General features: G+C 40.7%; 1 protein-coding gene across 1 annotated transcript; it reads right to left on the reverse strand.

The window, feature by feature from the left end:
* Positions 1-5,303: 5,303 nt before the first annotated feature.
* On the reverse strand, positions 5,304-10,588 carry prph2a (peripherin 2a (retinal degeneration, slow)). Its single transcript, XM_076094041.1, has 3 exons — positions 10,008-10,588; positions 8,200-8,446; positions 5,304-5,547 (listed from the first exon to the last, which is right to left on the reverse strand). Exons 1-3 carry the CDS (start codon positions 10,586-10,588, stop codon positions 5,341-5,343), a joined length of 1,035 nt encoding a protein of 344 aa, XP_075950156.1. The 3' UTR covers positions 5,304-5,340.
* Between the last annotated feature and the right edge of the window lie 602 nt (positions 10,589-11,190).

An 11,190-nucleotide genomic window follows, 5' to 3' on the forward strand; every position in this document is an offset into this window, starting at 1 on the left:
GACGTCACACCTGTTCAATATCACTTTAAATCATCAATAAATGCCTCAAATGTTGCGTGTATCCCTCACTGCAGCTCCTTTATGCATATTTATTTGCTCACTTCATTTTTTTTGTCACATTCTGAATGCAAAGCAATCTATCTATATCTCTTTATTCTGAAACAGCTGATCGTTTATTGATTGCCAAACACTCTCTGGTTTTAGCTTCTCAAGTGTGAGGATTTGTTGTTTTTCTCTACTTTTTTGCTTTAAATCATTATAAATTAAATATTTTTGTATGTTTTGGACTGTTAGAAGGACAAAACAAGTAATATGAATATTATTACTATATTGGTTTCTGGACACTTGTGATTGTCATTTTTAGAGCTGTAAGGATTATTCGTTTGACAGAAAATAAATCGGCAACAAATTTGATAATCAATTAATTATTTTTAGTAACTTATCAAGCAAAAATGCTCTGTTAAATTTAATATTTTGGGGTTTTGGAGTGTTGGTCAGGAAAAAGAAGACATCAAAAGATGTCACTCTGGATTTGAGCAGAACTGAAAATGTTTGGAAACATGTGGTGGTTATTTTTTCACTCATTTGTTACATTTTATACAATAAACAATTAATTGATTAATCATGAAAGTAATCAACAAATCAGAGGGTGATGAAAATAACATTTATATCCAGCCTGAATCCATTTTGTTTTCTCGACTATATTTGGAGGGTTCTGCTGCAGAAAGAGAGGAACTCTCATCATCGGTACTAGAAAAAAATGGGTCTTATTAAGGAGTTCACGTCATTACATATAAAGGGACTACATTTCAATTGTCTCATATGTATTTCTTTGTAATTATAATCAAGCCAAAGTTAAACATTTTCTTGATCTTTAATGTTTTCCAGCAGTGGGGAGGCCACTCCTGTTACATTATCATTGATGGAAAGACACCCTCTTGTGGACTTTTAATGTAACTGAAACCTTTCACAGTGGGAAGCCCAAAGAGTTCATGCATGCCAGCAAATTTGGCAACAACAAAGAGGAAGTTTGGAAGACATTTGGAGTCAAAATAAATCACACCCAAAGACTAGTTTAAAAGTCGAACAAAGCAGTGGGAGTGTTGGTGAGATCACAAATCAGACTGTCATAGAGAAGAAAGTGAATCAGCTGGAAACCTAACTACATGTGAGAACACTGTAAGAGCTCGTTAACGGATTAGTCAGTATTTTTTTTTTGTATCTCTCTTTATTACCTGCAGTCACCAACAGAGAGCAGCAGAATACAGAAGACACTCCGGATGCTGTCTGCAGCTTGTTTGTGTCTCTTACAGGACAGTGAACAGATGTTGGCTCTGTGGGAGAAAGCTTCAGTCTTTTTTGTGAGTATGAATTGTTTGGAAAGAACATCGAAAGCAAGGTTTTATTTGGTGAAATATGTATTATAAAGGGAGTTTAGTTTTAGCTTCAAGTGGATTAGTATCAAACAAAAGTAGCGCTGTTTAGATGCTGTTTAAAAGTAACTAATAAAGTACAAGTTTGAGTTTAAGCTAACTGTATTTCCATTTTTCTGCTACTTTATACATCTACTCCACTACATATTAGAAGAAAGCATTATACCTTATAATCCATTTTGATGATTAATACAGAATATAATTAACAAATAAATTTGGATGGCTAAAAGCCCATGATAACCATTTATATCAAAGCAACACACAATTACAACACCAACCAACTAAATGAGCACACAGCAAAAACTGCTAACGGTGCATGCACGCCAGTGGAGCTAGCGATTTTTTGCTTCTTCATGCTACCTGCGCAAACTATATGTTATTAAAGTTGAGACAACATAGATTCCGACTGTATAAGTCTTATCACTCGCACTTGAACTAGCAGCCGAAGAAGTGAAAAACGTAAACCATAAATCGTGTCTTACACATGTGGACAAAAGTTGTATTCGAGGGGATATCAACGCTTTCTGGATCATTTTTTAGCTGATTCCAGCCGTCTGCATTCACTTGCATGGCATGGAGGAGCATTTGCAGACTGCGTTTGTCCAGTATCGAACAGCCTATCCTCAGCCTTGCAAGTGAAATCACGGTCTATGTCTCCATCTGGTGGATGAATCGTTGCACTGCACTCATCCATAAGGCATTGGCCTTCAATACAGCCTTGAGCTGGTCTAATAGACCAATGGGTTATGGTTTCCTTTGAATGGAAAACATTCACATCACAGTTGTATTTAGATGTAATACCTATGGTTACATGTAAATGGAATTAAATTAGTTTTACAGTTACCATCTGAGAAACAAATTGAGCAACTTCGAAAAAACATTTGGCTGGTCATTGGATGAACCATCTTTTAATCAGTCGGGAGAAGAGCGTTTTCATGCCAGTCTTCATGAAGAAATACTCTCTAGTTCTGATGCTATTGCAGTTACGCTGACCTCTTCAAGAGCCGCCATTGTTGTTTTAAACTGACAGTTATGCATCACACCAACACATAAGCCACACCCGTAGCTGCCAGTGGCCCCTTACAGGACGCTGATTGGTCTGATCGCTGGCTGGACAGACACAAACGCATGACTTGAAGCCTGACAAGATGGAATTATTTTATTATTATTAACTGATTCATTAATTATTATTCAAATGGAAGATTCCGCCTTAACGTGCATCTACTAAGACCTCTCTGCTTCACTTTATTAGCATCAGGTAAGATTCAGATGTTGTGATATGGTTTGCTAGAGGTTTTGGGCAGCAACTGCATCACTCCGAAGGGATATTCACTCTAAAAATGTAAACTGTTGTTAGACGGGAATTAAATCTTTAATTTATTCTGTTCCATCTTCATTTACCCAATAACACATATACTGAAACTTACACCTCTGCAACAATCTCTTATGTTTTACCTTCTTTACAATGCTAAGGCTATACAAATAGACCTTGTAGTCACAGAGATACACTTACTTCATTTTGGGAATGCCATTTCCGAGCAGGGGCCTGAGCCAGGCGCCTGGGGGTTTAAGAGTAAATGATCTGAATACTGATTAACACTGCTCAACACTTTGAGCTGATATTTAATATATCTAGGGATATATTTCAGTGTTTTTCTTGGTATACTATTTACTCAAGTACTATAACTATAAAATGTTGTACTTTTCACTAGACTATATTTATTTGATAACTATACTACTATTTACTTTGCATTAAATTAAAACATGTTTACAAAAAACACTGCATGCATTGTTGAATCTATCATTGTTGACTCTACTGATATAAAATGTTTAAAATAGTCACAGTTAGCTCCTTCTCAACCAGTTTGAAAATACTTGTGTACTTTTAATCAAGTGAGATTTTTAATGCAGGATTTTCACTTTACTTATCTGATTACTTCTTCCACCACCGTTTGTACATTTCTTTTGTCTGCAGTCCCTCAAGTGAATCCTCATTTGTCTCAAAATCAGCCTTGCTAATCCCTCTCAGATCGTTACTTTCTCTTGTTTGTCCTTCTATCTTCGTCTTTGTGTGTCTCCGTGACGCCAGTCCTGCAGCAGGACATCACCTGCTCACCTGGCCGAGGGGCTCATGCTAATCTAAAGCCGATTAGGCCTCTTATCTACTCAGCGCTGGTTATGTGCTTTGGTCCAACAAAAATACCGTGCAGAGTTGGCCTCTTTACTTTTCCTGCTGACTCTCCACAGCCCCCCCCCCCCCCATCTGCTCTGACTAAACCATACTAGCTTTAATATCATGGCTCCTCGTGTGTGGAGTTAGCAGCACATGTGGATCTCAGTTCAGATCTACAATGTTTACGGTGGACTGTGTTTCAAGAGAATGGATAAACAATACCTCACTGGTTGCTATTGATCAATGTATGGCCTGAAGGGATCAAAGGATTTGTATCTTGGACCTTCTGAGGTCACAGCTCATTTTAGAGCTGATTTAAGGCACACAAATATCAGGTTGTGCATGAAATCAATACATTTCCCAAAGAAAACTCACTCACAAACACATGTGCAGGCTCTATTTTGTTGGTGAAAGCATCTGGTGTTAACCCCCCCCCCCCCCCCCTCCTCTTTACATTGGACATCTGAAGAATCATCCGATGTCCATGTGAAAGCAGTAATGCCATGATTGCCCTTATCCTGTCGCCTTAATCAGGAACCCTGCAGCACACACAGCATGCCTCGCCTCCTGATCTCAGGTCTGTGTGACTCAAGGTCGAGGCAACACAACGTAATTATTTCACCATCAAATCACATCTCTAAAATTCTTTATTCGTTTTTACAATCAGCATAATCTCTTCTTCTACAAAGACACACAAAGACAAAAAAAAACGCAAAAAAAAAAAACTTTACATGGATTTAAATAAAATATTTTGCTTAATTACATTATATTTCTTTAAAAAAAGTGAACCTCTGTCTTCCTTTCTACACTATGTACAAAGACAGCAAAACAGTGTTGGAATATACATAAATGTGTGTCAATATACAGATACTGAAGGAAAACACCAAAGAGGATCTGAGATTACAGTACAGGGGTCAGGAGCCAAGATTTAGCTGCCAATTTCAGTCATCCTCCACAGGTTTGGAGTTGTCCCTGCCTCTCTACGGGGCTCAAATCCACGTTCCCATGCCTCACTCTCCGACCATGCGCGAGTCATTCAATTCATAATTTGACTCCATCTCAGGAGCTTATCCAGTCCTCGTTGTGGACAAAGGTGGACTGGAGTATAAAAAAGAGCTGCGTGGAGGGTTTAATTTGTTTGCTTTGTCTATGAACGGTATCAGCTACAAGCCAAAGTACTATAGACCGGTCAACAAAAATAAAAATAAAAATGTTTTTTGTGCTGTAAGTATCATCTTCCATGAGAGGGGGGGTTGCATAGCAACCACCATCCCCGCCAAACTATCCGACAAACAACACAACGGGAAAAAAATTACATCTTTACTTGTGATTGCCAAGCATCTGACATTTATCAATACATATCACATTTACTTGAATTATAATTTTTTTTTTTTTTTTAAAGATCCAAACCCCACCGAGTGTTGGGAACCAAAACAGTAAATCTCTTCAAAAGTATGCTGTGAAGCAAAGACGAGACGGATGTGTTTGGTTGGGGAAAAACCCAAAATGACGAACCATAACTTAACTCAGCCTACACATTATCTCTCGCTATGTGTGAATATACAGTTTATAATTAATTATGCAAGGAGTCCATTTGAAAGGAGTCCATTCACAGCTGAACATGTGAGTGTGTCTACATAATAAGAGTTGGTAGAAAAATGTAGTGATCTCACACGTCCCCTTCCTCTCCTCTTCAGGTGGGAGTGATGTCAGTTTTTTGCAGGAGGGGTCGGCTCAGCTCACCGTGGCGACAGCTGCCTCGCCCCCCTCCTCCACCTTGGTGCCTTTACCCACGGACTTCATTTTGTCCATGATGTCGGTGAACGTCTCCTTCACCGTCTTCTCCAGGATCCAGCCCTCGCTCTCGCTCTCCGGGTCCTCCGGGTTAACCAGCGTGGACAGGGAGCTGTCGATGTACTGCAGGCCGATGGTCACGGCGACCTGCAGCGGACAGGAACACATATCAGACAAATCATCTTCTAATGAGGACGGTACAATGAAAGCGTGTCTTTGAGTCTCGTTTGCAACCGTACGACATAAAAACAGAAGAATTAAAACTGCTTGTGTTGTCACAGGACAAAATGAACTGCAACAGATGGTGAAAAGAAAATTATACAGAAAAAGTCCATTTCAATTAATAACATGTTGTTTGATTTAAGGAACCAATAATAATCTAGATTAATGTTTATAAAGAACAAGTACATTAAAACCGGTTTTATCATCATGATTATAAAGGTTTTAATAAGACGACAACATGTACAGACATCAACAAGAGGACAAAGAAAACAGAGGTTAAGAGTTGTTAGTTTGATGTATGTTTGCTTTAAAAAAACAACACACGTATTATTGTATTTGTATATTTATGTGCATGTGTGAAAGCATGTAACGTAAGTGGTCTGTGTGTGAGCGTTGAAAGGGATAGGTGTGCAAACATGTTTTAAATGAAAAACAAATAACATTTATACTGAATATTAATATTCTTGAATTAAATCTTCACACTAAATGACGCCTCTATCATGAGAAATGTTAAGACCTAATTTAAGACTGCTGGCTTCAGATCAGAGAGCTCACGCACCAGGAAGAGGGTCTGTCCTCTTCACCTTAGATTAACCCATTACTCCATCTCTGAGCCCACTATCTGTGTCAGAGACGCTTGCATAAGTACTCTTAATTCTGACATTCCTCTGACCGTGCGTCTGATCAGCCTCCAGGGGGTCGCCTTATAAATCTAAAAGGTTTTTAGGGTAAGGGTTAGTCTGCTGAATTTCTGGGACAGAGGGTTATCTATGTGTCGCTATAATATCGGCTTGAGGTGATACAGGGACACACTGACGATCACAGGCTTTAAGGATTTATCCGTACTTGTTTGTCACTGCTCAGCTTCTTGGACCTTAAACAACAACAACAACAACAACAACAACAACAACAGATGTTGGCAGTGGAGGCTCAGGGGAAAGTTGACAAGCAGTGAGGTGCCATTTGGCTGCTTGAGCGTTCAGAAAGTAAAATGCTGAAGGTATGTACATGCAGGGATATCTGACAGTAGGAAAAAAGGATATAGTTGTTTGGGAATATATAGATGATAGCGGGGCGGAGTGGGAAAAGGAGGGAAAAGGAAAGGAGGGAGGAGATGTGCCAACTGGGTCAAGGCTTTGCATTTTTGTGCACGAGCTCTTCACCCCACCGCTTGATGCCAGGCCATCGAAGTCCTCACCTGACTCCTGAACAATTGTACTGAGCCGTCCCTGGGTTCATTGGTCAATAGCTGAGCAATTGATCTCATTAAATTATTATTTCTTCACTGTGCAGAAGGTTGACACTAGAAGGCTGTGTTCACTTTCATCAACTGGCGGAGGGAAGTTTCTCTGAGGTCACTTTAAGTCTGAGTTTAAGAGAACGGTTCGCCCTGAAATCAAAAATACATTTTTTTTTTCTTACCTGTAGTTATCGGCCCAGATTTGCGTTTATGTGAGGTGGTTTTGAAGATAGTGGCCACAGAGATGTCTCTCAAATACAAATGGGAGTTTATGGCAACAGTTTGGAAGCTTGGACCAATATGTGACGTACACACGAGTGATGAGGAAACTGGAAACCTCCAGCACATACACACTGATACATCTTTTATTTTGGTAAGTATCCAGCATGTATGTGTCCAGCAGTCCAACTTTTGATGTTATTATGAAAATATTTGCATATTCAAAAAGTAATTTACCTTTTTTTCAAATATAAAAAGCACATAAAAAAGCAGTGTATTCCTATTTGTCTTAAAACATACCATTTAAGTGTCACATTTTATAGCAAAGGGACAGTGAGCCACGTTTGTCTATTCCACTGTGTGAGAGGGTCCTGGATGGTTTCATAGAAAAGGGAAGTGTTTTTTAACAGAGGTAAGGACGTTAAAATAAAACACAGTTATAAACATGAATCTCTAAATTCTGACTTTATTCTCTGAATTCTCTATTTAAAAAAAAAAGAAAAATAATATCTATGAAGCAAATAGGATATAAAATGTAGTAATAGATCATATAATATATATCTATAAAATAGTTTTTAAATTCTTAGTTTAGAATTCTGAGTTTAAAGTCAGTAGAATAATCTCAGATAAACTTTACTCTTTACTCGCGAGGCCCTAATCCTCTTCCATACACCTTTGTGTCGCTTGCTGACATTTGTTTTTGAGAGTAGAATGGGCTCATTGTTGCCCCTTGTGGCAGTTGGGGATAAAAAAAAAACACTGTGGGTTTCCCTTGCTTGGCACACCACAACGAGGGGAAGAAGACGCCGCACTACAAAACTTACTTTGACAACTTGACAAAAATGTAAAATTTAGGCTTTAAAAAAGTGTTTTTAAACTGTATTTTTCCGAGTTACAAGAGAAAAGACTAACTGATTGGTTTGTTGGATGATAAACTTCCCCACCTCTAAAGTGCAGTGGGATTATCTCCTCCACAACGCTGAGTGATGGTGTATGTATTCTACTGAAATTTAACATGATGGAGTAAACATTATTCTTAAACTGAACAGTTAGATGTGAGGTAGAAACTGATTTCACATTTGCGTGAATATCTGTGTTGGTGCATCTCTGGCCCTGACCTCCAGCATCGTGACCAGCACCACCAGGATTCCGATGGTGTTCATCATGCCTCCGTAGTAGGACAGCATGGCGTAGCGGCAGCCGCGCTTCCACACGTTGAGCTCCTCCGTGTAGTGGTCGTAGCTGTAGTATGCAGAGTTGTTGGTCATCTGGAGCTGGATGCAGGGTCTGGGGGAGCTGGGGTTGCAGCAGCTGAACGGGACTCCGTCCATCAGATACTGGCCGTCCACGTTGCTCCCAATGCGGCTAAGAGGATGAGACGGAGTGTCACGTTAATGTCACGTTATGATGGGTTGGAGGTGAAAGTGAGACGGGATTAATGGTCAGGAACTATATTTGTACCTGAACTATCACTATGACTTATGCTAAAACAACTGTAAGGTTTGATGTTTATTGTTGCCGAGCTTTGTGCTTTTCATCTTTTCAGTTACTAAATACAATCAGATTGAACCAAATTCAAGGAATAAAGTGTTTCTTCAAGTGTTTCCTCAACAATAAACAATTACCCAGCTCTCTCAAAGAGGCTAAACATAGATCAAACCTTTTAAGCTTCACACAGGTGGCATTACTGCAGACTGATGAAGTGGTTTGTATTGATTTTATTGTGCTAGTGCTTCATTTGTACTCTTTTTTTGTTGTGTTTCTGAAGAACCACTCCAGTATTAATCAGGCGTCATTGATTAATACTGATCCATCGCTATCACAGGGTCCTACAGGTCACACAAACTCAATACATGGGAAATCAACTATACTTAATGGGATTGACCCAAATCAGGTCACCTGTGATAGATTGATGGTAGTAGGTCAATGGAAAGACGTGTATGATTGGATTACTAAGACCGGAGAGGGTCAGATATGGATCAGTGATTTCTGGAAACGACAACACCTGATCACCCAAAATAATGTCCCGGATAACTTTGGTCAATACGAGAGAACAAACAGTAAAATACTACACTATGTGGGAGAAGTTCTGGATACTAATCACGACGTTATGAATTAGAAAGATGGCTGTACTGATATTTAAGGATATTTAAGGAAGGATTGAAAAAACTTTGCCTCTTTGGAACTTTAAAATGAGCCATAAATAAAGGTCTTTTCCATGATTACTGTCCTGTAATGGCATCGCATGAGTTTTCGCCAGTCATCTCCATACGTTACAGCCCAGTATTATTGTAATCAGACACCCAGTGTTTACACTCATTTTAAAATCCCAGGTACAAATTATTTTATTGTGCAGTGCCGTCCCTGGCGTGTTGCCAGGTCTTCTGCTGATTGGACAGGACACTGATTCTTGAAGGACATGGACGCCGTAATCCTTGAGATTAAACACGACCTACGTGCCAACGCTCAAAATGGTCCTCTCCATGTATTGTCCTCTCAAAATGAACAGGTACTTCACAAAGAGGCCTCGTATGACTGTACTGGAACAATGCACTTATAATCCTGCTCGTGCCTTATTGACCTTGTGTATCTTTTTCTGGTCCTAATCACCTCCTCAAGTCCCTCCTCCTCAACCTTATCCATAAAACTGCATAGTAACCTCTTCCGCCCTTGCAGCCCCTGAGGCTCACCCTTTCTGTGACGATAATCCTTAGTGGAGGAAAGTGAATAATACACCTGCCCTGACTTTCCTTCACCTCAAATCCACTTACACTGAACTTAAACAATTTAGAGACAACCCCTAAAGGACCCCACCTCATCGGCCTCCACCTTGAAACGCCTTAATGACAACCTCTTCACGCCATCTCACACATTAATCTCTATAAGGTTTTTAAGAGGAATTTAGTTTGGATTTCTTGTCACTTACTCTTTGACTTCCTTCGCGCTGAAGTCCAGGTAGCGGTTGCTAACCCACTGAATCTCAAACCAATCTCTGTAGTTGTCATTTCCGCAGCAACGAAACTCTATCTGCATCAGGTCCAGGGTCCTCTTCATGTAGCAGCGTCCCGGCGTGTCCGTGTCCTTGTAGTACCTCATGCCGTTCTTCAGCCCCTCGGCCAGGGTGAACTGCAGAGGGATCCTCATTAAGAAGCACAGCAGGGCCGTCACCAGCAGCAGGGCGTTGAACCCCACGCAGCAAAACAAAAAGCCCTTCAACATGGGCTTCCACTTTACAAACTTGCTAGGGTCCAGTGAGTCGTAGCAGACTTTGCCTCCAAAGGCGTTGATGCCGCAGGCCACTAGACCCATAAATATGAGCAGGTTGGGCAGGAAGTGGCTCTCGTTGTTGTCCATAAGTTCTGAGCGCTTCCGCAGCTCGATCTTAAAGAACAGGCCCATGCTGAAGACCAGCACGCTGGCCATTACGGCGAACCAGTACATGAACCAGACTGTCTGGGCGAGCTTCACTCGCTTCTTCAGGTCAAACTTGATCAACATCAACGCCATTGTTCAACCTGAGATTTGTGCTCGCCCGTGAAGATGAGCCGACTGATAATCTAGAACGGCAGGAGCTCCGAGATGTTCCTGTTTCCCGGTCTCTTTGCTGTCAGAGTCTCCTCTGGCTGGTCCAACGGGACAGGAGAGTCAGCTCAGCCTGTGATCCATCCCACAGCAAGAACAACAGAGATAAAGAACCCAGGAGGACCCGGGGAGCAGCGCAGGAGTGTTATTTCTTGAAAACTATCTCCTCTCCCATTGTGACAGAAACTTAAAATTACAAACGGCTTAATTTCCCAAAACTTGTACCGTTTTTTGTCTTCCTTAACACACAGGTGAGGCTAATCGTGATGTTCCGTTCTCCAGGAGAGGCGGAGGATTGCCGAGGATCCTCATGATTAAACTCAAAGTTGCAGTACGTCATGCTAAGTCCCTGTAAGCGGCCTGATCCAATTTGCATAAATCCCTCTACACAAGATGAGCCTGATCGTAAGCCGCTGCCAGGGGCCATAATTGGTTTGAGCGTTCACGTGGCCATGGTCGTCTTGATCGAACGCACCAGGAGCTCTAATGGCATCAGCTGAAGTTTGACAAAGACCATGGGAATGATA

Source organism: Anarhichas minor, unplaced genomic scaffold, assembly GCF_050575085.1.
Source record: "Anarhichas minor isolate MPS153535 unplaced genomic scaffold, ASM5057508v1 ptg000017l, whole genome shotgun sequence".
NCBI classification, from domain to species: Eukaryota; Metazoa; Chordata; class Actinopteri; order Perciformes; family Anarhichadidae; genus Anarhichas; species Anarhichas minor.